Source organism: Electrophorus electricus, chromosome 1 (genome assembly GCF_013358815.1).
Source record: "Electrophorus electricus isolate fEleEle1 chromosome 1, fEleEle1.pri, whole genome shotgun sequence".
In the NCBI taxonomy this organism is placed as follows: Eukaryota; Metazoa; Chordata; class Actinopteri; order Gymnotiformes; family Gymnotidae; genus Electrophorus; species Electrophorus electricus.
Window position 1 is genome coordinate 23,960,199 of NC_049535.1, and position 27,865 is coordinate 23,988,063.

Consider the following 27,865-nt stretch of genomic DNA (forward strand, 5'->3'; position numbering starts at 1 on the left):
GAATAAACTGATTTTTAAAAAAAAGGATATACAAAAGGATGCGATCCTCCATTCTTCTAATTTATTTATCAAATTGGATCTGTAAAAAAATTATCACAGAGAATGATACAATAATAGAATTATAATCACAATAGAATGGTAAGAACATATAAGCATCAAATGAGTATTAAATATAGAAAGTACTGGATTGAGTACTAAAGGACAGAGTATTATTTCTATACCTCCGAGATGTACATTGTGAAAATGTTAATTTAGCTCTATTTTTATTTAGCTCGATTAATGTTTTGTAAGGTCTACAGCCTGAAGTCTATTTCTAAAACTCTATACTGAAAAAGTGACAAAGCATATTTAAATTCATACATTTACATTACTGGGTCAGTTCTGAGAACACAGGTGTTTCCTGAAAGTCAGGCACCATTACCTCTGAAAGTCATGCATTATTAACAGTGAAATGTATTATATTTTGTGACATGGAACTTTAAAATGATACCTCCATTTTGTGATTATCAGTAATTTAATCTATGTTTGGACCTATATTTGACAATTACTTTTTGGGTTGCATTCACACCATATGATGACAGCTAACATTGTAGCTCAGTTTATGTCAGGTACAATATATATATATGTATATATATATATATATATATATATATATATATATATATATATATATATATATATATATATATATATATATATATATATATATATATATTGTGTTAAGTGTCATACTTGTAAAACATGATAAAGCTTGAAATAAGTCTCTAAACTTATAAAAATAACAACTGAATTTTTGTATGGCAAACTAATAGAAATTGGTCACTTCTATGCCGCTGCACATTTTAATTAGAATATGCTAGCTAGCCAGGTATGCTTAACATTGTTGATGGGGATTGAAGAATCCAAGAATCACCTGCAGTATTTTATGACATTTCATAGACTTATTTTCCACAAGAAATTATCTGGTTCTGCATAATCGTCTGCTGGTTGTTTGACCCTGGCCTTTATCAATGATTTCTTGGCAAACTTAGCAGCATCAGGTCACTGATCAGCAACAGATCAGTGCTTAAATCCTTGTGAAAATGTAGAAATGATTTATCTGTGAAGCATAAATCTATTTCTATTCTATCTTGTTCAGTTGCTTAATAAGAAACTAAATGTGTAACTATGCTACTTGAAACAGGTTTGTTGCAATACACCAAGCTTTCATTTTTAGTGTACCTAGACCATTTAACCTAAAAATAAATACATTAAATTACTGAGTTGGATTCAGAAGGTGCATATCCTCTGTACGAACTGAAGTGAATGTTAAAAATTTCTTGACTGTGATGTTCATGTTTCACATGTATATTTACATTTCAGTGTTTCACTGAAAGCAGACTGCACTGAACTTCCATGTTTTTGCATGTGTGGCCTCTAATTTGTGTCACTGCGAGGATGTAGCACAGTAGTACACAGCTGTGTCTTCATGCTGGAGGTTCTGCCCTTTTAATGTTACTGTGTTCCTGGAAGTGTCTCTGGAGATGCTGAACTTGTCTTTCAGAGACTCTTTTAAGGTCTGTCTCCACCTGAATAAATTAGTCCAATCCACTCCAGAACTTTCCCTCCTCACTGCCGCATCAAAGATACATGGACACTGGTTACTGAAGTAGAGACCTTGCAGTTTATGGTCACAGTTTGACATGGATGGATCATTAAGGAATCAGGCTGAGTGAGTTCATAAGAACGGACCCCTGTAAAAAAATATTAGAATTACTACAAAATATAGGGAAAGATGAATAATGCACTTTGTAATGCACAAAATGTAAAGTTTTCATATAAAGTCAAACTCACAGGACAGAGTTACCAGAAGCAGGAATAAATATGCAGAAAGCATTATTATGTTTTTCAGGTTTAAGAGGAGGGAGTTCTTATTGTAGTATGTGAACTATTTAAGGAAGGGAGCCTGAACACAATATTTGCATTTACACATGTGACTAATAATGGAATTTAAAGAAACACATACTTTTTGGAATTGGCACCACACTGAAAATGTAGTGTTTAAAATATATTCTTTTGTTAGTCACAAACTGTGAGTTTAGAAATATATTTTAAGTTGCAGTACATATTCACTGAAATGTTATATTTTTAACCTCACCATTGTCCTTTTGGTCGGTCTGGTGAGCTACATTCTTTGGTGCAGTTATATCACTTAAAATGTTATGCCATCAGTTGATTTAAATGTTCATATTTGGCAAGACTAAATAGGCTGAATAATAAATATGCCCACTTGTTTTTGTGTTAGTTCCAAACTATCATTATTTCCTCTCTGCTATCTATCCAGCTGGTGAGATCTAATTTCTTTGCATTCATTTTTGAGGATGCAGGATCAATGGAATATTAAGCCTCTGGCTAGATATTAAAAGCTAATCAAACTGAATTCGATTTAATATTGAAGGCTCACTGCTTCTAATTAGGCACTGAAAGTTTCATTGTTATTAACCACTTATTTGGCAAAAAAATGTTCACTTCTTTTTTCAAACTGCAGTGACAGAGGACAGATCTCCAAATGATTGCAAGATTACTAAATCATGGATGATTTTGCACAAGGAAGCTAAACTGTAACACTGTGGTTTATGCACACAATCACACAGGTGTGTCGTTATTTGATATAAAATTTATTAAAGTTGATATAGTTGATATAATTTGATATAGTTCCATTTTGTATCATTAAGAAGTTCAGAGGACCAATAAACATGTGGTCATGTTAATTCACTATATACTTTTTATTTTTATTTTAACAGACTCTCACAGTAACAATGTTTTCTTCAGAGGTTATTTTTGAACAGGAATGTTGCTGAATTATGTCACCGTAGTTCATGAGCACAGTAATATACAGCTTTTTCTTCTTTCTGCAGATTCTTCCTTTGAAAGGTTACTGTGCTGCTAGTGTCTCTGGAAACTTGAAACCTACTCTTCAGTTAATCACTGTAGTAAATGTTACCGCTACCACATATTTGCCGAATCCACTCCAGAGTTCTTCCTGCAGGCTGCCATGTCCAGCGTGTACAGTAGCAGTAGGTTATTTTGATATTTCCAAGTTAAATATCTAATAAATTGTAATAAAGACCTATGTAATAATTCAGTCAATTAATCCAATTATATGAACTGTTGAGCTGGTGTAAGGTCAACAACCTGTTTCTGAATGTCGACAAGACAAAAGAAATGGTTGTTGACTTCAGGAGAGCAAGGCGAGATTACTCCCTGCTTGCCATCAACGGCTCCTCAGTGGAGATCATCAAGAACATCAAGTTCCTTGGTGATCACTTAGCGGAGAACCTCACCTGGACCCTGAACACTAGTTCCATCATCAAGAGAGCCCAGAAATGTCTTTACTTCCTTCAGAAGCTGAGGAAAGCCCATCTGCCATCACCCATCCTCACTACCTTCTATAGAGGTACTATACAGAGAATCCTGAGCAGCTGCATCATTACCTGGTTTGGGAACTGCACCGCCTTTGACCGCAAGACCCTCCAGAGAATAATGAGAATAGCTGACAAGATCATTGGGGTCTCTGTTCCCTCCATCACGAACATCTACACAACACGCTGCATCCGGAAAGCCACCAACATTGTGAAAGACCCCACACACCCCTCACATGAACTGTTCACCCTTTTGCCATCTGAAAGAAGGTCCTGCAGCATCCAGTCCCACACCTCCAGACAGCTTCTTCCCAGAAGCCATTAGACTCCTGAACTCTGGCTAACTCCAATCCCAATTCAGATTCCAAAAACGGGAACTTTTATATACATACACACATACACACATGCTTATACATAGTCACACACACTCACACACACACATACATACATACATACATACATACATACATACATATCCATACACACACTCATACATTGTTTTGCATCGGACTAGTGCTGAAGTCACACTTCACACAAATAAACTATGCACTCCTGTTGTAGTCTTGCACATTATCCGACTTGCTGCTAGAGTACTGTACTAAACCAGCACTGTACTGTGAACTGTTCTGGCTGCTACCAGTGACTGCTATGTTCAGTATAGCATGTCACTGACTCCTATGCACAACTCACTTTACATATTCCTAGTACTGTGTACTGGACTAAATAACTGCACTGTCTACTCATTTTGTATTTGTCCTGTCCTGTATTTATTATTGTTTATTTAATGTTTATGACATTTTGCACTATATCGAACTGTTTGCACTTGTGTAGCATGTTGTCTGTTGCACTGTTGTTTTGTGTTGCACCATGGTCCTGGAGGAATATTCTCTCGTTTTTGTTGTGCACTCGTATATAGCTGAAATGACAATAAAGCCTCTCTTTGAACTTTGAACTTTGAACTTAACACCAACGATTAAGACTTTAACATTAACACAGGTTAGACAAAAATGGATCCTAACATTACACTTCAGACGCTAACAAACAAACAATAACCAACGGTGAAGCACATACTGATGGGGGTTTAAATAGAGAGACACACGGTAACACTTAACCCCGTACAGGTGCGTGCCCTCACAGGGGTGTGACTACAAACATGAGTGAAACCCCCCTTGCACGTGGCAGGTCGTACCACGTGACTTGGGGGGGGGGGGGGGGGCAGCGTCCCATGACAGTTCTATATATTAAAAGTTATTCTATATATAAATTGCATTTTCATTTCATTTCAAATTTGCATAACATGGCATACTGAGCTGAGATGAATCCATAAGCATTTACTGGATTTATTGGAATAATGGAAGTGTGTCTCAAACAGAACTCACAAGGTTTTTGTAAAGCATAATCACTAGCTCTTCTTACTGTGAGTCTCTTGCACAGTAATATACAGCTGTGTCTTCAGTTTGCAGATTCTGTCCTTGTAATGTTATCGTGTTACTGCCAGTGTCTCTAGAGATGCTGAACTTGTTTTTTAGTTTATCACTGTAAGCTGTACCCCCACTATTACTGATATACCCAATCCACTCTAGGGCTTTTCCTGCAGGTTGTCGGATCCAAGCTGTGTTCCAGCTAGTAACTGAATATGAGACTTTGCAGTTGATGGACAGACTCTGGCCTGGCTGCACTGTCATGGAAGCAGGCTGAGTCAGTTCTTCACCATGCACATCTGTAAATGAAAAAAAAAATGATATAATTAACTACAAATAAAAATATTACACTTCAAACTTGAATTTAATAAGTAATCAAAACAGGATTGCAATTGCAGCAAATTAAATTATTTAATCAATAACTCACAGGATGCAGCTGCCAGCAGGAGTAGAAGAGGTGTGGAGAACATGGTTGTGTTGTTGTTCTGGAGTGATCTCTGCTCTCCAGAGCTTAACTGCCTCAACACCTAAATAGAGAAAGATTGAGGTGGGAAGCTAGCATTTGCATATCTGGATACCCATGAAAGAAAAAGGTATTTTAGAAAATGGAATGTAGACAACTACAAGGTTACTGCAATCTGCTTTTTGAGAGAAAAAAAACAATCGGTCATTCTTTTAAAAAGTACAAAGAAAACAGTTCATTCTTGGTTGCCGAATCTCTTTAATAAAATTAAACATTCATGATTCTACAGGGTTGCAGGTCTACATTTGAACCATCTTCAAAGTTTGAAATCATGAACTTCATCACAATCATGTTTGTAACATAGTTTTAATAGATGTTGTGAACCTGCCCTGTACTGCATGGACTGAGCTCTTGCTACTCTCAGAATAATAGAAACTAATGCAGTCGAGTATTTTTCCCAGGAATCTGGCAGATCCAGAACATGCTGATTGTTGCGTCTGTCACACTGAACCCTTTGTAGGCAAAGATCAGCCACTACAATGACAGCCACTGCAATGAATTCCTCGACAAAGGGTTTGATGGGATTGGGCTGCTGCAGTACAGGGGCACTGGCAAAAGCGACTTTGAAGTCTTCAAGAGTTATATCAGCAGAGCAGGATCTACCCAGAAATTCATTTATGACCTCGTTGATATATGCCTAGAAGACAGTGATACAGAAGGACCAGATACTGTAGTGTCCAGAAGATGTGCTAAAGTCTGTCTTCCATTCATCACGCTCTTTTAGTTTATAGGCACTGCATAGGTCTAATTCAGTAAAGCACCACGCTCCCCATAGCTGCTTGAGAGCAGCTGGTACTAATGGAAGTGGGTACAGGTATGTAATTTACTTAATTTGCTTAATTTATGTGATGCTGCTGTCAGTTAGAGATAGAGAAATGTAGAAAATATGGTTTGTGTTGCAATGATGGGATTTTTCTGTTCGTCAGAGGATAACAGGAATTGCCTCATACAAGACTGAAACTAATTTTTAGTTATCTTGTCATCCAAGTGAGACCATTTTAAAAATATATGTATTATTTTTTATTATATTTTTATTAGATATTTATTATTATTTATTATACTTCATTATAGAGACTAGTTGTTTATTATACTGTAACTAATGACTAAATACCAGGAGATCCTTTACAAAACGTCAGTTCATTATGCTAATTATAGGAAAAGAGAAAAAGAAATTTGGAAAACTGGAAAAATTGGTGGAAAGGGCAAATATATGACAAATGCAACACTGAGAGTAACAGTATTTTACATTTGTTTGCTTTTTCAGTGAGGGATGAGTCCTAGTGGTTTATCAAAGTGAGTATATTGACATTTAGCTGACACTTTTATCCAAAGCAACTTACAATTATGACTGAGTACAACTTGAGCATTAAGGGTCTTGCTCAGGGGCCAATAGATGCAACTTGGCAGTGGTGGGGCTTGACCCAACAAGCAACCTATACCAGTAAAGCACCTTAACTGCTGAGCTACCACTGCACCGTATGTTAGCACAGAATGTAAATAACTGGAACAGTACATTCAGTGAGCCTCAGCAAATCTCAGAATTGTTTATGTATTTCAATAATATACTTTTTTCAAAGTCTCTTATATACAACATACATATAATTGCTTCTTATTTATATTAATATGAGACTTGTAGTGACTGTTTTGCTATGTAGTCTATCATCTATGCTTCCTAAATAATGCAGATTATGTGATAACTCTAAATAAAACAGCTGTAAAAATTTATTTTTGTATTAACCTTAGCCTCAGCTGTACTGCTGTTCTTGCACAATAATAAACAGCTGAGACTTCAGGCAGCAGGCCAGTGATGTCTAAGAAGAGCATATTACTGCTCGTGTCTCTGAAGATGGTGAAGCGACTCTTAAAGGATCCTGCATAGTCTATGGATCCACCACCCCATATGATCTCAATCCACTGCAGACTTTTGCCTGGTGGCTGTCTGATCCAGCATGTGCCGTAGTCATTGAAAGCATATCCAGAGACCTGACAGGACACCTTCATGGAGTTCTCCGGACACCTAACCTCAGCAGGAGACGAGGTTAGACTGATGCCATGGAACTTTTTTTTTAGTTCCTTGATTTTATCTGCTGTCCAACAGTCATAAATCCAACCCATTCCAATGCCTTTTTTGCAGGTGTTGGAATCCAAACTATATTAATTACTGACTGTGAGACCTTCCAGCTAATGGAGCTATTCTGGTGAGACTTTGTTAAGCTCCTTGAATCTGCTGTGTGATGTATCCCCCCCTGCCATAGCCTACGTCATTTGGTGGTGGCTCTGCACGTGGGTTTTGTTTTTGTTATTCTTGTTTTACATGTGTCTGTGTTTTCTATTGTGCCATGCCTCCCTCAGGTGGTGTGTGTTCCCTCATTCGCCACACCACCTAAAGGCTGTTATGCAATTTTGTTATGCCTTATTTAAGCCTGTTCTGTTTGCAGTACAGATTGTCGGTCATTGTATGTTATTTTGTCTCCTTTTGTTGTAGTTGGTTCATTTTAATTTCTTTCATTAATCATATAAGATGGAGAACTACACCGCTGCTTGCTTCTTTTTGTCTGCATGTTTATCGGCACTGACACACAGATGTGAGCTGTTATGAAGTGACTCATCTTTGTTACGTAAAGTACACTGTGAATTTTAAATAAATAAATAAATTGTGGATAATAATAATAAAAAATGCGCTAAAAATAACTTTCAATCAAAATGGATTCCATTTTAGTGACATTCAAGACTGTGAACTGTCTTTAATTTACTTACAGGATGCTGCTGTCAGTGACAGCTGTGGAGATGTAGAAAACATTTTTTGTGTTGTACTGGTGGGATTTTCTGTTCTTCAGGAAAACAGGAGCTGCTACATCCAGGACTGAAACTATTATTTACTAAACGAGAAAGAAATGAAACCATTTTTTTTAAGAGATTGAGTGGAGTTGTTTATTGTACTGCAAATGGTGTTGTTTATTATACTGCAATTTTTTATAGTGAGAATGAAAAACTTTTTTAAAAAATGAAAAAAAAAGGGCAATAATATTAAAATCAATGAATCTTGCTCTAGTGCTTTGCTCCTGCTTCAAATTGTTGCATATCCTTTATATAAAAGTAACTGAAGAAGTTTCTGTTCAGGGTTGCAATCATGGTGTTTTGCTAACCATTATTTAAAACATCATTAATCATCAAATATATTTCAAAGTGATACTCTAAACTTCTTGTATGTTTATTCATATTTTATCAATATATTAAACATTTACTTGAGAGCAGAATGAAAGCCCTGAGATCATTTGAGGAGGGCATATTTATACTTATTGATTTTGCTATTGAACTTTTTTATAAATTTTCTATGGTTATAATTTTTAATTCTAAAAAAATCTGGAGTTCTGTTGATTATTCATTTTTAAATCTAAATGACGAGTGCATAAAGGAGCAAAGGAGAATAATATGTACACTGACTTTAAACCTGCACCCCCTTACCTAAAATGTGAACATTAGCACTATCTAATGTAGTTTGGATTCAAAAGTTAACTTCTATTGAACACACTTACATATTACAGTTGATCAAGTAATGTCATTTTTCAACGATATTGTAAATAAGTGGAATCTTGTCTGTCTTCAATCAGTTTCCAGTTCCAGAATGTTTTCACCTTCAATATAATAGAAGGAACAAAGATTAACCAATGCTAAAAATTTGAATGTGTCTGCATGAAAACAGCACTGGAAAATAAGGAAGGAAGGAATTTATTTAATGATTAACTGGCCTGACCTATAATATTTTACAGTTTAGGTCTGACTGGATTTAATTTAGCAATAAATTAAATATTGGAAACTGCAGAAGGTTCAGTACCTATTTCTAGATTGGTTCACATCCAGTATTATATAAGGATCTATCTTTTCTCTATACATGCACTTCTAACGCTCCATGTCCGAGGAATCTTTCATGTACAATGAGGATGTGTGAAGATGTGTGAGGATGTGGTTTTTGTACAGCTCTTCCTCTGTCTTCTCATACTGTGTCTCTCTAGCACAGTAATATGCAGCAGTGTCCTCACTCTTCAGGCTGGTCATCTGTAAATACAGCTGACTGCTGGAGTCGTCTCTGGAGATTGTGAACCTTCCTTGCACTGACTGGGAATAGGAGATGGGACTGCTAGATGTGCCTATAGTTGCAATCCACTCTAATCCTTTCCCAGAAGCCTGTCTGACTACAGCTGCCCAGTAGCTACTGAATGTGAATCCAGATGCTGTGCAGATCAGTTTATAAGATTCTCCTGGTCTTTTAACAACAGCTTCAGACTGGGTAAATGTCTGGCAGAGAATACCTGTGAGAACAAAATCCTGTAAATATGGCAAAATATTGTGAAAAAATTAAGGTAATTCAGATATTGATGATGAACATTGGCTCACCTTGAAGAAACATTGTTATTAAAAACACATTCACAATTATCTCCATAGTGGATATATTGTTCCTTTTTTCACAGCTACCACAATGACATTAGGCAGTATGGCCTGCAATGTACAGCTGAAAGATTTATCACCTCTTATAAGGGCAACATCAATTTGCATTTATCACACCTCTCTGCTTCAAAACACCACTAGTGCACATGAAACAGCACGTACATACAATTATGTACTATAAGCCTATAAGACTTTCACATTATTCCCTATTTATTATGTGAAATTATATTTAGATTTCTTTACATTCAATGAAATACAATTCTATTTTTAAAACATTTTTAATTTCTCCCTACTTTCACACACTTTGTTCATTTTGTATCTGGCCCTGTGACTATGATGATTACTTCAAGTGTTCTCTCCTATGGCTTGCTTTTTCCTCATCAGCTCTTCTATTACTCCTTGTTGTTCATTTTAAATGTATATGTCATTATAGCAAAACATTAAGCTATTTCAAATGTTTTTCCAGTGAAGAAGTAACATCACATACTAGCAACCCATGATCACCATCCATCGCCCATTGTTGCTTGTGTGTATTTGCACTTGAACACACCAAACATACTACTGATGGATGACACGAATGTTCTGCGCCTGTGTAAGTGCACCAGCCTCTCACTGCTTCACAAATGTGCAGACTTCTTATAATGAGTATACTGAACCCTAAGTAACTCCCACTTCTTCTGGAGCTCATTCCTTCTATAAACTGAATACAGTACGTCAAGGTAATGGCAATGTTTGAAATAGCCTGCTACCTACTGTATAATGCATATTCGTCCTTGTAGTAGCATGCAGTATAAGATCAATGCGACCAATGAAAACCATACTACAAGGTCACATATATATATATATATATATATATATATATATATATATATATATATATATATATATATATATATATATATATATATATACGCACAGAGCACAGAGGTAATAAACAAATAAAAGGATTTCAACCATACAACAGACACTAAAAACACTATTTAAATGCTATAATCTCTTGTTCTTCACCTGTGGTCCTGTGTAGTGCATTTGTAATATAGAAACACTAAAAGAATATTTATTAGAAATTAATATTTGCCATAGTGCATAACTAATAAAATGTGTATTTGTAAAATAATGTATAATGTATATGTTAGTCAGTTGATATTGAAGTCAACAACAAAGGTAAAGCAGGAGGAAAATAATCTGTTGTGTATGTTGAGATGAACAGGTAAGCAGTGTGATGTCATGGGTTGTTTTTTTTATCACATTTTTTGTTCCATATTTGTCAGGGGTTGTTTTTGTATAGGCCTGCTGTATATGTGTAATGCTGTGACTCTCTGGCACAGTAATCTACAGCTGTGTCTTCAATCTCAAAGTTTTGGCCTCTTAAAAAAACAGTGCTGCTGGATGTGTCCTGGCTGAAACTGATCTTATTCTTCACTGTGTCTTTGAGATTAGTGCCACCACCGCTACACAGATAGCCAAGCCATTCCAGAGCTTTTCCAGTGGGTTGCCGTATCCAGTTAATACAGTAACTTGACTCTGAGATCTTACAGGAGATGGAGAATGACTCTCTAGGTTTGACCACCACAGAGGCTGGCTGAGTGAGCTCCACACAGCCAACACCACCTGGGGAATGACAATAACAGAACATGTTATAAAATAATTTTTACAAACATGTTGAGTTTAAAGACGTTCCTTTCCAGTTCAGATACAGTAATTCACCCGAGACACTTACAGAAAGCAGCTGTTACCAGCAGCAGCAGTAATGATGAGAGCATTGTTGTTGGTTCTCACATGGAACTGACCTGCTTAGCTCAGTTCAGACCCACAGACCATTTGTAAGAGGGACAGAGGTAGGATTTGCATATAGTGCATCCCGTCCAACATCATTATAACAAACACACTGGGATGTGTGGTTATCAGATTTGTCACTTCCAGGGTAACTGTCTGCAAGCCATTCTTTGACATTTCTCAATTGTTTTTAGAAACATGAAAATAAATATAATGTCGACTTCAAGATTTAGGACATGTTGTTCATTGATATCTGCATAAGACTGCTACTTTCTCCTTGCTATAAGTGAATTCATCTTAGGATGTTTAAGAAACGAAAAACACAATACACTTGTCCCAGTAATCTAAAGTCCTAGTGATGGAATTTTCTGAATAAATGATAATCTGAAAACGTGATGAATGAATACATGAAAATTTCTGAACTAAACCATTACTATGATAAATGTGTCTTTTTTGGAGAATGCCAAAAAGCATGAAATCAGTCTCACTGGTTCACAGTCCTGCTCCTGCAGTTTCATGTTTTTTTGGCATTAGTGAAATATGCAGTGCAGGAATATTCCATGACCAGGACTGGGACATACACAGCCATCATATGTGCTGGTATACTATGTAGAAATGAAGCAAACCAAGAAGTGTATTACTCAGTGTAATGTATTATTATTGAATGTATAAGAGTGCATGAATAAGTGACCCGGGCTCAGGTCGCTACTCAGAACATAGAACACTTACTCATGCTGCTTGTGCCCTGATGGTAAACCTGCTCCCCCTTTCCTAAAATTGGGAATTTAATGATTTATCACGTGCTATAAGGACAACTGGCACGGTGTGGCCCCTCCACCCAAACGTGTGTGTGTGTGTGTGTGTGTGTGTGTATTCGTCTGTATGGCCATGCCCTCCTTGTGTTTCACACCTGCTCCTCATTGTGCATCATTAGTGTGTGTGTATATAAGTCTCTTGTCTAAATGTGAATATTGTCAAAGTTTAACCGATAGCTTGCGTGCTATGTCTTTGTTGTGTTGAGTCATTATAAAAGTATGTTTCACTTTTACATGACTCATCCCCTCGTATCCTGCAAATTCACAACTAAATGAATTTGCATTAATCCTTCCTCTCTGCCTTGAAACACCAGAAGTGGACAGAAGAAAGCAAGTTTATTATTCTGAGACAATTATGTACTTTAGCCTATAACACATTCAGATAATTCCCTATTTTAATATGTGCAATTCTATCAGATGTATTCATATATAATCAAATACAATTGCATTTTTTTAGCATTTTTATTTCTTCCAGTCCATAACTATCCTTGTGGTTTGAGCGTGTGTCCTTTGTTTTGATTGGGTTTTGTCTCTGTACCTTTCCTGTGATCTTTGAGAAGATCTTTTATGGTCTTAGGTTCATCTTATCATGACAGACTTTGGCAATGCTCTCCCCCCTTTATTTATAATGTAATATTTCAAGTGTTACAAGGAAACCTGACAACACCTATATATTGTGCTTATTTTATAGTCCAAGCCTCAGTTCAATTGAAAAAACACACACAAAATGCCTTCTTTAACATTAAGGTTTCTTTCTTCATGCATCAAGATTTAAGTACTGAACTGAAACATTTATTACTTTATTAATAAGTTGCCTTTTTATCGTGCTAAAGTAACAGAAATGAAACAATCCGTCAATGTGACGCAACATTACAAAAATAAAGTGAATTACCAAATTCTTATAAACATAGCTCTTTGCTAATGTCAGATACAGGTCACCGTAATTCAGATTCAGAAATGCATGATATATTCATATTAATAAACATGTATATGGCATTGTGCATGTATAACTCATTACACATGAATGAATAAATTTATGTCCACAAAAATATTCCAGCTATGTGCTGCTTTTTACTTGGTAATTCACAAGTCTTTTCTTATTTTATTTCACTGACACACTCTTACCTGTGCAACACCCACTACACTGCCTCCGCCATTTCAGTGTCACTGTGTAACACTTCCGACAGGAACAGGCAGAGGTAGACTGCAATTGCAGCAGGCGGTTTATTAAATAGAGGAAACACGACACGAAGGGTAAAACAAACAGAGGCTAACGGGTGCTGAGGGTAATATAACACACAGTTGGAATACACAGAAAAGCAATGACGACGACGACGACGACGACGACGACAGTAAAATGGACATAAGGCAAACCTGTCAGATATACATAACTTACCAAAACAAGCAACAAACTAGAAGACAGAAACACATGGCTTAAATAAGCAAGCCAATCAGACACTAAACAGATACAGGTGAACATGGGAAGAGCAGACAGTAAAACAAGCAGTGGAATAGGGGAACAGATAGGGGACGGAGAAAATGAAACTAAGGCATGGAACCAGGGAGTGCAGGAAGACAGGGAAACCGTGACATCAGGGACGTGAAGGAGGGTGGCCATTCGTGACACACTGCCATGTTACCAATAATAATTTCTCTCTTGGTAAGAAACCTGCCTGACAACAGATGGGCTAATATATGTGCTGTATATTTTTTAAACCAGCAAATAAAGTGGCCCTATTAAGGTGGACAGTAAGAACTGATGTAAGGTGTGGTTTGTGTGTGTGTGTGTGTGTGTGTGTGTGTGTGTGTGTGTGTGTGTGTGTGTGTGTGTGTGTGTGTGTACGCATATGTCTAAGCATTTTACACTGGGGATTTTTGTTTAGGCCTTTTGGCACTTTTTGCTATTGTGTATGCCGAGCACAGTAATACACAGCTGTATCCTTAGTCTCAAAATTTTGGCCCTGTAATAACACACTGTTGCTGGAGGTGTCTGCAGAGAAACCGATCTTGCTCTTTAGTGAGTCTTTGGTGTCAGTTTGGCTAGTACTGTAGAACCAGCCAATCCATTCCATTGGTTGTCCTGTTGAGTGTCGTATCCAGTTTGTGTACCCCCCACCTGTGGCTGAGTACCCAGTAATCTTACAGGGAATAGAAAATGATTCCCCTGGTTTAACAACCATAACAGGAGGCTGAACGAGCTCAATACTTCTAGAACCTGTGAACAACAGTTATGAGATTTTAAAATAAGTTACAATCAGTTGCTGTCAAAACACCAAATTGTACTCTGTACTAGCCACTAGAAAATGTTTAATTAGTATAGCATACAACTCACAAGTTACTGCTGCTGACAGCAGGAGGAGAAATGTAGAGAACATGGTTTGTGTTCAAGCTGAACAGGAAAGCTTCATCTCTCAGATATACAGGCTCAGATTTGCATAAAAATGCAACTTGTTTAATTTCAAGCCAAACACAGATCAACATTTGTTTGAAAAAATTGGAGTAAACCACTCATTTTCTCACATTTGCATTCACATTTACTGGCAACATTATAACATACTTGAATGGAAGTTACTGTGCCGTAACAAAGTGAAAAACAAACAAAAAAAATACACAAATGTAAATCTCATGTGAAATGTATTAAAATTACATATGAACAGAAAATGTAAATGTGTACATTTTACATTATGCCAGCATTATATACCAAGCATACACCACACACTGAAAATTATACTATCAAAACAACATTCCATATTCCATATTTAAAAAATCTAAAAAAAAAAAATTAAAAAAAAATGAACTTCATGAATCCTGACGAAAACATTCATCAAGGCATCACGAAATATGCATGTACAATATTATGAATGTTTTGTTACATAAAGTTTTCTTAGAATCTCTGGGAATCCCAGTTCCTTTGATTTTACATGACATGATGAATATTCTGCACTCTGTGCCCTTCCAGTGAATCCTGAATAGTGACAGAATGGTTACTAAACAAATAACTACTCATATGGGTTTGCATCATGGAAGTATTGTGGTGTTTAGAACATTACTATAGTAGGTTGCATGGTTGTGCTTCTCGAGCAGAATAATAAATTGCTCCATCCTCTGACTGAAAGTTCTGGCGTTTTAAAAACCCTTTGTTGCTGGTGGTATCGGCACAAAGACTGCTCTTTCTCTTTAGCGAATCCTTTACATTTGTAACACTAGCGCATACATATCCTATGTATTCTAAAGGTTTGCCTGCAAGTTGTCATATCCAGTGAGGGCAGTAGCTAGAGACTGACAACCCAGATAATTCACAAGAGATGGTAAATGATCAGTTTAATAGAGTGAATACCTGCAAACACCAACAAACAAAATAAAGAACATTTTTCTAAAGGAAATAACATACATTTCTGTAACAGTGAGCGGTAAGTAGGTGGACGCACGTGCGGAGAAGAGCGAGATTTATTATGGGCGAATCCAAAATCAAAGTTGTTGTAGCAGTCCAGGGTCATAGAGCCAACAAAGAGAGTACAGGGACACATTACAAACAAACAAAAACACACGAAGGCAACCAGAGGAAGCAGGCTATAACATAGGCTAGGAAACACAAAGGCTAGGATAACGATACAGGCTAATAAACAAAGGCTTAGAAACAGTTGGCCTTTCAAACACCCAGACACTGAACCAACCACAACCACAACCACAACCACAACCACAACCACAACCACAACCATCAAATAAACATAAACACATGGATTCTAAGAAACAATGAACAGCCAAGACATGGGGCACATGACAGGGTTTAAATACATGAACTTAACAAGGTAGAAATGAGGGACAGGTTTAAGCAATCAAACGAGGGGCAGAGAAAACGAAACTATGGCATGGAACTAAAATACAGAAGACACAGAAAACATGGAACATGGAAGCTGGGAGGGACTAATCATGACAATTTCCTAAGACTAAATAATAATAACATTTTCAAGATTTATTATTTCAAATCACTATTTCATAAATAAATAATGTTTTGAAATAATGTTATTACAGTGATTACAGGTTATTACAGTAACTTGTTTTTCAGTAAATCCTTTTTATTTATGCTTCCATCATGTAACATGACAAATAATCCATAACACTGGATTATATCAATAACAGAGTTACACACAGTAAATAATTTAGAAATATATATTTTAGAATTAGCAAGAAAGAGTCTTTGGGTAAATTGTTTTATATCCTGAATGTCACGGATTGCTCCTCACACCATAAGTCACGTGGTACGGCCCACCACGTGCAGGGGGATTCACAAATGTACTGTGTCTCTATTTTTGTAACTACGGCCCCCGGTATTGCACACAGGTGTATAGGGTTTAAAGTTAATGTCTTGTGTGTCTATTTAAACCCCTGTTTGTGTGTGCTCCCTTTGTTGGTCAAAGTTGCTACGTGTGTGTTCAAGTAGATCTCTGTAGCTGTAACGTTCATTTGTAAAGTCCCATGTTAAGGTGTATGTGTCCTCTGTTTAGTGTTAATTGTATAGTCCTATTCATTGTAAATGCTATATGTGAGTGCCAGCTTTGTCTTACGTGTTTAGTGTTAATAAATGTTCTGTACTAACAAGAAAGTCTCCCCCACGCCCAGCGGTACTCGGGCCACAAACGTTACACCGAAAGCTATTGCTAAATTACTTACTCTAAAAAAAATAATCTAAAACAATTACAGTGTGGTCTGGCTGAATGAATTGATCAAAAAAATTCTATAAAAGGAGGTGATCCTCCATTTTTCTCCTTTATTTATCTAAATAGGTGTGTAAAAAGGTTATCACACATTTAATGTTTAAAGATCTTAGTAGTTGAATGATAAGAATGACAAAAATATAAGCATTAAATGAGTAGGAATTATACATTCTATTTATACCCCTTGCTGTTGATTTTAAATGTATATGTCAGCAAACATTAAGTTCATGTTAGGTTCATATTATGACAGTCATTTGCATTTCTCTGCCCCCTAGTAAAGAAATAAAGTATTTGAAGTAGCACTGGATTCCTGTTTTTTGTGTGCTAAGATTTTGTAATTTACCAGTGGAATCAAAGGGGTAAGATGAGCAAGTAAGTAAGATGACCCACAACCTGTATTTGGGCAACCATGCACAATGTGTGAGTGATTTGATTGTAAACGTTTCTGTCTGGAAAGCGTCCTTGGGTTTGAGAATAACTATATCAATCTGACTAAAGAAAATAATTTTGTCATATGGCCCTAGTTTGCTTTCTCCATTTCCCTCTTTCTATGGAAGGAATATGGATGTGGATGACTTTGTACCTGTCAGTTTTTGGGGGTTTTTTTTGTTTTTTTTTATTCTAATCACATCTAATCACATCTGTCATCAAAACGTAATTTCTCTCAAATTAAAAAGTTATATCAGATGTGTTGCTGAACTAGAACTACCATTATGTAAAACATGGAACTGAAATAGCAGAAGTGTATTTGTGGGCTGCAACACTTTTCCCAGAATGGTGGCTGTAGAGTAAACTGAGCCAGAGCACTGGGGGTAAGTTGAACTGGTGCTCCATCTGATGCCCTCAGATTTCCTTGAAGTTAAGTCAGATATTTGGTGTTTACATTGGTGTTGCATCCTAACAATGAATAACTGACATTATATTTCATATTTTAGGTGTTGCATCTGAACAGATGGATGTTAAAAAATTAGGATAAAATGTTGTATACTGTTATATCAAACTGTTATATCCCTATGCCTGACACATGTAGGTGGGTTGGGGTGTTCTGGGCATGTGCATATCTTCCAGGTTCTATGCTGACATTCAAATCCATGAAGGGTTTTCTCATCCACGTGCAGTCGAGGATCCAAATATCCCTTGCCAGACTTTTAGAACGACCATCCGGTATATTTATATATATTCACCCTCAGAAGAAGAAGAGGAGAGCAAGCAGAACGGATAGAGAAGGCCAAGAGAGACAAGAGACAAGCGACTTGTGATTGTGACTGTGACAGAAAGCTGGAGACCTGATTATGCTTAAGCACTACAGAATCCTCCAGGATAATGCAGAGACTGCATTCCTTTATCCTCCACTAACCTCCAACAGACGAGACAAAAACAAAGACATTCCCGTCAGGAGTGAGATAAATGACCATTCTGATAACCACTGTGGTACTGTAGCCTGCAACCGCTCTAGATGTGCTACATGTAAACACAGCCACTAAAATAACTGGCACAAAAGGAACAACAGTCATCACCCCTTCCTCCTCATGTATTATTGCCAGAGTTGTCTACTGTATTATTTGCAAGAGTTGTAATCATTTTTATCGTTTATATATAGATATATTGGAGAAACCAAGAGAAGACTTATTGATCAGTTTGTTGGACACCATAGGACCATCAGAATTAAGAATTTGTCATTGCCTGTGGCAATGTATATATCTCTATATATATATCACTCTTATTTATAGAATGCCAAACAAGCATATCACTCTTATTTATAGAATGCCAAACAAGCATGAAATCAGTCTCACTGGTTCACAATCCTGCTCCTGCAGCTCTCCTGCAGTTTCTTGTTGTCACAGTGACATTCCCTGTCAACAGCTACTTTTATGTTCAGTTTCTTTTTTGTTCAGTTTTTTTTTGGAGTTGGAGACCTTTGCCTCCTTTTTGTCTTCCCATTCTTTGCCTGTCATTAGTATAAGTGTATAAATGTCTATCGTTTACATGTCTGTGTTGTCAGTGCTTGGACCAAATACCTGGCATGCTACGTGTTCTTTGTTAAGTGTTTGAATAAACGTATGTTTCTGTTTCCTACGACTCATCGCCACATCCTGATTAGCCTCCTGTCGTCACAGAAACACAGACTGACGAAGGATGGCAGGGAAAAAAGTAAAGGTAAGAAGATTCGTAAACGCCACCCCCCAGCCCTCACAGAAAAGCCATCCTTATTCTTGGGCATACTCCTGACTCCCAAAGCAGGGGAGAGTGCCACTGGGGGAATTGGGGAGTGTGGTCCGGGTGGGGACTCGGTGGAGTCGTACTGACCCACATCGGGCTACCAGGACTGGTACAATGATGTCCAGTACCCGGAGTCGGACTCTATTGAGTCCTACTACCCCGCGGAGAGACCCTCCATCATCCTGGCTTCACGCCACACTCCCACAATAGGTGAGGAGGCCACTGGATGTTTTTGGGGGGCCCTGAATATGGTCCAGGGTCGGACTCTGTGGAGTCCTGCAGAGACCAGCCAGACTACGAGAATCGGCACATGGAAGAGGACTCCGCTGGGTCCTACGACCCTTACATGGACTATTATGAGGGCTACACTGATTATGGAGACATCAGTCTGTGGTCGGATTTGGGGTCCGATTATGTGGAGGATCCACCGATGGAGGTGGAGGAGGTCCTCTATGGGGATTCTCTTGCAAACAGTCACGTAAGGTCTGTCGTCTCCGGGAATGACGAGCCTCTGGCATCTATGATACCACCCAAGGCTCTGCCCATGAGGTATCGCCTAGGGACAAGCAAGCCAGCCCGTGTAAAACTCCTAGAGGTGACCTCGTGCAAGAAGGAAACTCCCTTCACTAGGGCACACTGCCCTGGAACTCATGCGCCCAAACCGAAGCCTCATAAAGGCAGGAAGGAGGCAGCACCAGTGCCCACCCCAGAGATGGGAAAGGTGGCTGGCGAGCCTCCTGAGGTGGGACAGCAAAGGTTGCCCAGTATCTGTTGTCATCTTGGTCCCTATCCATCTCTCCTCTGTCTTGCTCATGCTAGCTTGTGTCGGGTCGTTCGGTTCTCTGGCCTCGCCATCTGGTGTTGGTCTTGGGGCTGCAGCCCAATAGGCTGGCACACTGGGAGTTGGGGAGGGGCTCTGTCATGGTAAAGCCCCTCCCCCCGAACGTCTCCTTATGTGTGTTCATCAATGTTGCCACGCCTTCCCTGTATCTCACACCTGCTCCTTATTGTGTCATTAGTATACATGTAAAAATGTCTATCGTTTACGCGTCTGTGTTGTCAGTGTTTGAACCAAATAGCCTGCGTTCTACGTGTACTTTGTTAAGTGTTTGAATAAACATGTGTTTCTGTTTCCTACGACTTGTCCACGCATCTTGCTTAGCCTCCTGCAGTTACACAGTAGTAAACACAGGTATGTGAGATACAGTGATGAAATTACCACTACACAATCAGTGGGATTCCATTTGGCAAAATGAATCACTTAAATTACTTTTCAAAATAAACTGTTTTACTCTGCAGGAGTATTTAAGCTTAGCACCAAAAAAGTTTACAGCTTGAACTTTGTACTCAACCCATTAAATATGAGAGCACACTGTCCCAGAATTACCAACTCTCAATAAAATAAGCATATGAAGCAAACACTAAAAACAACTTCAAATTATAAACTATTTACACAAACTGAAATTGACTATACACTGTTACAAAATTGACCAGTCACTCAAAGTAATGTAATAAATTGAACACCTTTAAAGCCAGCAGATTCAAACAAAAAATTAAGCATTGCAGGGCTAGGAAAGATCTCTCCAGCAATGTCTGGTCTCAGCACTTACAATATTTTGTTTCAGTGCAATGTCTCTGGCTCACACTGCACTCCACACAAGCACAAATAGCCCTCCATAGTATTTCTGTCACTTCGAGCTGTGAGGGTTACTGTGATGTCTAACCTGAGGTACTGGTAGCTTCAGGGGCTATGGGGCAGCTTTTTGTCCCACGTGGGCTGAACTCAGGAACCCCAAGGACAACTTGAAGAGAGGATACTAAAGTTTACTGCCCTTATACTCCGCTCGAAATGTACTAGGAACTATGGCTAATAGCTATGCTGCTAACGCATACACCACAACTAAGTTATACAGCAAGTTGTATGTGCTCTCTGAGTTTGCACCACGTTTACAGAATGTAGCACATGTAATAAGTGAATTGCCAAAATCTTATAAATATATCTCTGTGCTAATGACAGATCTCCATAGTTTTTGTACACTCCCACCACTCAGATGACGGTTTTGAGCACAGTAATACACAGCTGTGTCTTCAATCTCCAGATTCTGGCCTTGCAGTGTTATTGCACTATTGCAAGTGTCTCATGAAGTAAATTTGGGTTTCATTGAATCTTTATAGTGTAAGCTTCCACCAGTGATTACATAGGCAACCCTTTCCAGACCTTTTCCTGCAGACCTTACAGCTGATGGTCACTGACTGGCCAGGTCGGACGCTCAAAGAACTGGGCTGTGTCAGGTCAACACAGTGAACACCTGTGAAAAAAAAGAAAAGACAGTCACACAATGTAGATTAGCATGTTATGATAATAATCTCTTAAACTCAATAAACTCACTGAATATCCTGGTTAGCATCAACATCAGTAGTGCCACAGACAGCATGGTTTGTGTTGAAGATGAACTGGAGGGAGCTACTCTACTGTGCTCTGCAGAGCTGATGGACTGCTGTGGACAGCACTGTCACTCCAGCTCTGTAGTGAGGCTTAAGTGATGGACCACTGATTTGCATAAAGGCTCATGAGACACCCACAAACAGAAATTTGTAATAATGTCTGTCAGCTGACTATGTTTATGTCATGTTTTTGCAGTTTACCAGTAAATGGTATTCCAGTATGATGTACATATGGTGAATATTATTAATATGAATTGATTTATTCATTCATTCATTCATTCATTCATTCATTCATCATGATGCAATATATTAAAAACGTTTGACCAATGTTTTACTGATCCTCCGCAACCTGAGAGATGCTGCTCAAATGGATCATAGTTGCATGGTAACTTAAGAAAGTCGTACAAATATGAGGACACCACATCCACACACATATTATAATAAGAAGTCCATGACAATGAATGACATGATAAACATCTTTCAGTGAGTTTAATGAAATGTATACTGTGTGTGGAAGACATATGTGACATATGCACATGAAGGTCATTTTTAGGAAGTCCTGTTGGCTGTTTATGGCACTGCAAGCAGTCGCTGTAATTCAGATTCAGACAGGAATGAGATATTCATGTTCATTAACATGTACATGGCTTTGCATATGTATATCTCACTACACATGTGAATGAATAATTTTCATGGCTATAACCCACAAAAATGTACCTTTTTGTGCTTTTTTTTTCAAATTGGTGATTCAGAATTAAAATCTAAATTTATTTTTGTCTTTTTCTTATTTTATTTATCTGACACTCTTACCAGTGCAACACCCACTACACTGCCACTGCCATTTCAGTGTCACTGCCATGTTGACAATGGTCTAAAACCCAAAGAAGAGCAGTGCACTTGTGTGTGTGTGTGTGTGTCTGTGTGTGTGTGTGTGTGTGTGTGTGTGTGTGTGTGTGTGTGTGTGTGTGTGTGTGTGTGTGTGTGTGTGTGTGTGTGCGCGCGCAAATATGTGTGAGCTTTTGGCACTGGGGATTTTTTTTGTTAAGGTTTTGGCCTGTAATAATACACTGTTGCTGGAGGTGTCTGCAGAGAAACTGATCTTGCTCTTTAGACTGTGGAAAAAGTCAATCCATTCCATTGGTTGTCGTGCTGAGTGTCTTATTCAGTTTGTGTACCCCCCTCCTGTGGCCAAGTACCCAGTAATCTTACAGGGAATGGAAAATTATTCACCTGGAATCAACCAACCATAACAGGAGGCTGAATGAGCTCAATACTTTTAGAACCCATGAACAGTTATGATGTTTTAAAATAGGTGACAATCAGTTGCTGTCAAAACACCAAATTGCACTCTGTACTAGTCTGTACTGCACTCTGTACTGTACTAGAAAATATTTAATTAGTATAGTATACAACTCACAAGTTAGAAGAAGTTTAGAGAACATGATTTTTGTTCAAGATGACCAGTGGGCATTTCTTCTCTCAGCAGATATGGGGGTTAGGTTTGCATAAAAATGTAACTTCCTTAATTTCACGTCAATCACAGATCAATATTTGTTTTAAAAAACCTGTTGCTGGTAGTATCGGCAGAAAGACTGACCTTGCTCTTTATTGAATCCTTTACATTTGTTACACTAGTACATCCATATCCTATGTGTTCTAAAGGTTTGCCTGCAAGTTGTCATATCCAATGAGGGCAGTAGCTAGAGAGTCACATCCCAGAAAATGCACAAGAGATGGTAAATGATCCTCCAGGTTGTACAACTACAGTGAATGACTGGATAAGTTCAATAAAATGAACACCTGTAAAAGCCAACAAACAGAAGAAAGATTATATTTTTTTATTAAGGAAATTATATACATTTACTAAGTCTAATAAAAATAATAATAACTAACAAGATTTAACATTTTAAATGATAATTTGATAAATAAATAATGTTTTGAAGTAATGTTATTTTAGTGATTAACACAGTTTACAGTTGCCAGAAATAATAATAGAGAGATAGACAACATGATGACTTTGAAAAAACTCTGCAGCTCAGAGAGCCCTTTAATGAATGTGTCTGTTGTAATGTTGTGAGAAATCATTTTTGAACCACTAGAATAATGACTTCTTGTGAAGAAACATATTGAATCAGCAATTTCATTCAATCCATGTACACCAGAGTACCATATTAAAAGCCACATAATTGGTTACCTGCTTTTCACAACAGAATTCTGGTGCAATTTGATGTACCGTATCCAAATGAGTTACAGAATGATTTCCAAAGACTATGACTGCATAAGTCTCCAGTCATGGGTTACACAATTAGAAATACCCTCCTAAATCATGTAGATGGTATTGGATTGGTATTTGCCTGTCAAGGCCTGTGCTGTTTATAGTCATTGAGGTACCAAGGAATTCTAAGATGTAATATCTGGATGCTTGTCTGTGATCTATCTCAAAAAGGTTTGGTCAATTAACATGACAAATGATCCATAACACTGGAGAATATCAATAAAAGAGTTACTCACAGGAAATAAAATGTATTGTTTAGAATGAAAAAGTAAGAGTCCTTGGGTAAAACTGATTTAAAAAAAAAAAAAAAAAGCTTATAAAAAAAGGAGGCGATCCTTCATTCTTCTAATCTATTTATCAAATTGGGTGTGTAAAAAAATGATCACACAGAATGATACAATAATAGAATGATAATCACAATAGAATGGTAAGAACATATAAGCATCAAATGAGTATTAAATATAGAAAGTACTGGATTGAGTACTAAAGGACAGAGTATTATTTCTATACCTCCGAGATGTACATTGTGAAAATGTTAATTTAGCTCTATTTTTGTTTAGCTCGATTAATGTTTTGTAAGGTCTACAGCCTGAAGTCTATTTCTAAAACTCTATACTGAAAAAGTGACAAAGCATATTTAAATTCATATATTTACATTACTGTGTCAGTTCTGAGAACACAGGTGTTTCCTGAAAGTCAGGCACCATTACCTCTGAAAGTCATGCATTATTAAAAGTGAAATGTATTATATTTTGTGACATGGAACTTTAAAATTACAGAAGATAAACAGAAATGATACCTCCATTTTGTGATTATCAGTAATTTAATATATGTTTGGACCTATATTTGACAATTTTGATGTTGACATTACAACTATATCTACTTTTCGGGTTGCATTCACAGCGTATAATGACAGCTAACATTGTAGCTCAGTTTATGTCAGGTACAATATATATATATATATATATATATATATATATATATATATATATATATATATATATATATATATATATATATATATATATATATTGTGTTGTGTCATACTTGTACAAACATGATAAAACTTGAAATAAGTCTCTAAACCTATAAAAATAACAATAACATTTTTGCAAAAGTATGGCAAAGTAATAGAAAATGGTCACTTCTATAGCGCTGCATATTTTAATTAGAATATGTTAGCTAGCCAGGTATGCTTAACATTGTTCATGTGGAGTGAAGAATCCAAGAATCACCTGCAGTATTTTATGACTTTTCATAGACTTGTTTTCCACAAGAAGTTCTCTGGTTCTGCATAATCGTCTGCTGGTTGTTTGACCCTGGCCTTTATCAATGATTTCTTGGCAAACTTAGCAGCATCAGGTCACTGATCAGCAACAGATCAGTGCTTAAATCCTTGTGAAAATGTAGAAATGATTTATCTGTGAAGCATAAATCTATTTCTATTCTATCTTGTTCAGTTGCTTAATAAGAAACTAAATGTGTAACTATGCTACTTGAAACAGGTTTGTTGCAATACACCAAGCTTTCATTTTTAGTGTACCTAGACCATTTAACCTAAAAATAAATACATTAAATTACTGAGTTGGATTCAGAAGGTGCATATCCTCTGTACGAACTGAAGTGAATGTTAAAAATTTCTTGACTGTGTTGTTCATGTTTCACATGTATATTTACATTTCAGTGTTTCACTGAAAGCAGACTGCACTGAACTTCCATGTTTTTGCATTTGTGGCCTCTAATTTGTGTCACTGCGAGGATGTCGCACAGTAGCACACAGCTGTGTCTTCATGCTGGAGGTTCTGCCCTTTTAATGTTACTGTGTTCCTGGAAGTGTCTCTGGAGATGCTGAACTTGTCTTTCAGAGACTCTTTAAAGGTCTGTCTCCACCTGAATAAATTAGTCCAATCCACTCCAGAACTTTCCCTCCTACCTGCCGCATCAAAGATACATGGACACTGGTTACTGAAGTAGAGACCTTGCAGTTTATGGTCACAGTTTGACATGGATGGATCATTAAGGATTCAGGCTGAGTGAGTTCATAAGAACGGACCCCTGTAAAAAGTATTAGAATTACCACAAAATATAGGGAAAGATGAATAATGCACTTTGTAATGCACAAAATGTAAAGTTTTCATATAAAGTCAAACTCACAGGACAGAGTTACCAGAAGCAAGAATAAATATGCAGAAAGCATTATTATGTTTTTCAGGTTTAAGAGGAGGGAGTTCTAATTGTAGTATGTGAACTATTTAAGGAAGGGAGCCTGAACACAATATTTGCATTTACACATGTGACTAATAATGGAATTTAAAGAAACACATACTTTTTGGAATTGGCACCACACTGAAAATGTAGTGTTTAAAATATATTCTTTTGTTAGTCACAAACTGTGAGTTTAGAAATATATTTTAAGTTGCAGTACATATTCACTGAAATGTTATATTTTTAACCTCACCATTGTCCTTTTGGTCGGTCTGGTGAGCTACATTCTTTGGTGCAGTTATATCACTTAAAATGTTATGCCATCAGTTGATTTAAATGTTCATATTTGGCAAGACTAAATAGGCTGAATAATAAATATGCCCACTTGTTTTTGTGTTAGTTCCAAACTATCATTATTTCCTCTCTGCTATCTATCCAGCTGGTGAGATCTAATTTCTTTGCATTCATTTTTAAGGATGCAGGATCAATGGAATATTAAGCCTCTGGCTAGATATTAAAAGCTAATCAAACTGAATTCGATTTAATATTGTAAGCTCACTGCTTCTAATTAGGCACTGAAAGTTTTATTGTTATTAACCACTTATTTGGCAAAAAAATGTTCACTTCTTATTTCAAACTGCAGTGACAGAGGACAGATCTCCAAATGACTGCAAGATTACTAAATCATGGATGATTTTGCACAAGGAAGCTAAACTGTAACACTGTGGTTTATGCACACAATAACACAGGTGTGTCGTTATTTGATATAAAATTTATTAAAGTTGATATAGTTGATATAATTTGATATAGTTCCATTTTGTATCATTAAATAGTTCAGAGGACCAATAAACATGTGGTCATGTTAATTCACTATATACTTTTTTATTTTATTTTAACAGACTCTCACAGTAACAATGTTTTCTTCAGAGGTTATTTTTGAACAGGAATGTTGCTGAATTATGTCACCGTGGTTCATGAGCACAGTAATAGACAGCTTTTTCTTCTTTCTGCAGATTCTGCCTTTGAAAGGTTACTGTGCTGCTGGTGTCTCTGGAAACTTGAAACCTACTCTTCAGTTAATCACTGTAGTAGACGTTACCGCTACCACATATTTGCCGAATCCACTCCAGAGTTCTTCCTGCAGGCTGCCATGTCCAGCGTGTACAGTAGCAGTAGGTTATTTTGATATTTCCAAGTTAAATATCTAATAATAAAATTGTAATAAAGACCTATGTAATAATTCAGTCCGTTAATCCAATTATATGAACTGGTGAGCTGGTGTAAGGTCAACAACCTGTTTCTGAATGTCGACAAGACAAAAGATATGGTTGTTGACTTCAGGAGAGCAAGGCGAGATTACTCCCCGCTTGCCATCAACGGCTCCTCAGTGGAGATCATCAAGAACATCAAGTTCCTTGGTGATCACTTAGCGGAGAACCTCACCTGGGCCCTGAACACTAGTTCCATCATCAAGAGAGCCCAGAAATGTCTTTACTTCCTTCAGAAGCTGAGGAAAGCCCATCAGCCATCACCCATCCTCACTACCTTCTATAGAGGTACTATACAGAGCATCCTGAGCAGCTGCATCATTACCTGGTTTGGGAACTGCACCGCCTTTGACCG

The 27,865-nt window shown here is 37.3% G+C and overlaps 1 long non-coding RNA gene and 3 gene segments (V, D, J or C); all 4 read right to left on the reverse strand.

Annotated features, from left to right (window-relative positions):
- Positions 1-4,813: 4,813 nt before the first annotated feature.
- On the reverse strand, positions 4,814-5,326 carry LOC118241188. The segment is given in 2 exon segments: positions 4,814-5,121; positions 5,250-5,326. Coding segments are annotated over 2 exon segments (351 nt in total).
- A 3,919-nt stretch (positions 5,327-9,245) lies between these two features.
- LOC118241036 lies at positions 9,246-9,753 on the reverse strand. The segment is given in 2 exon segments: positions 9,246-9,655; positions 9,741-9,753. Coding segments are annotated over 2 exon segments (423 nt in total).
- A 1,305-nt stretch (positions 9,754-11,058) lies between these two features.
- On the reverse strand, positions 11,059-11,561 carry LOC118241037. The segment is given in 2 exon segments: positions 11,059-11,402; positions 11,512-11,561. Coding segments are annotated over 2 exon segments (387 nt in total).
- Positions 11,562-21,038: 9,477 nt separating this feature from the next.
- On the reverse strand, positions 21,039-21,804 carry LOC118241203. The gene is made up of 3 exons (XR_004775903.1): positions 21,707-21,804; positions 21,536-21,626; positions 21,039-21,119 (listed from the first exon to the last, which is right to left on the reverse strand). It is a non-coding gene; the product is annotated as an uncharacterized LOC118241203 (long non-coding RNA).
- Positions 21,805-27,865: the final 6,061 nt, after the last annotated feature.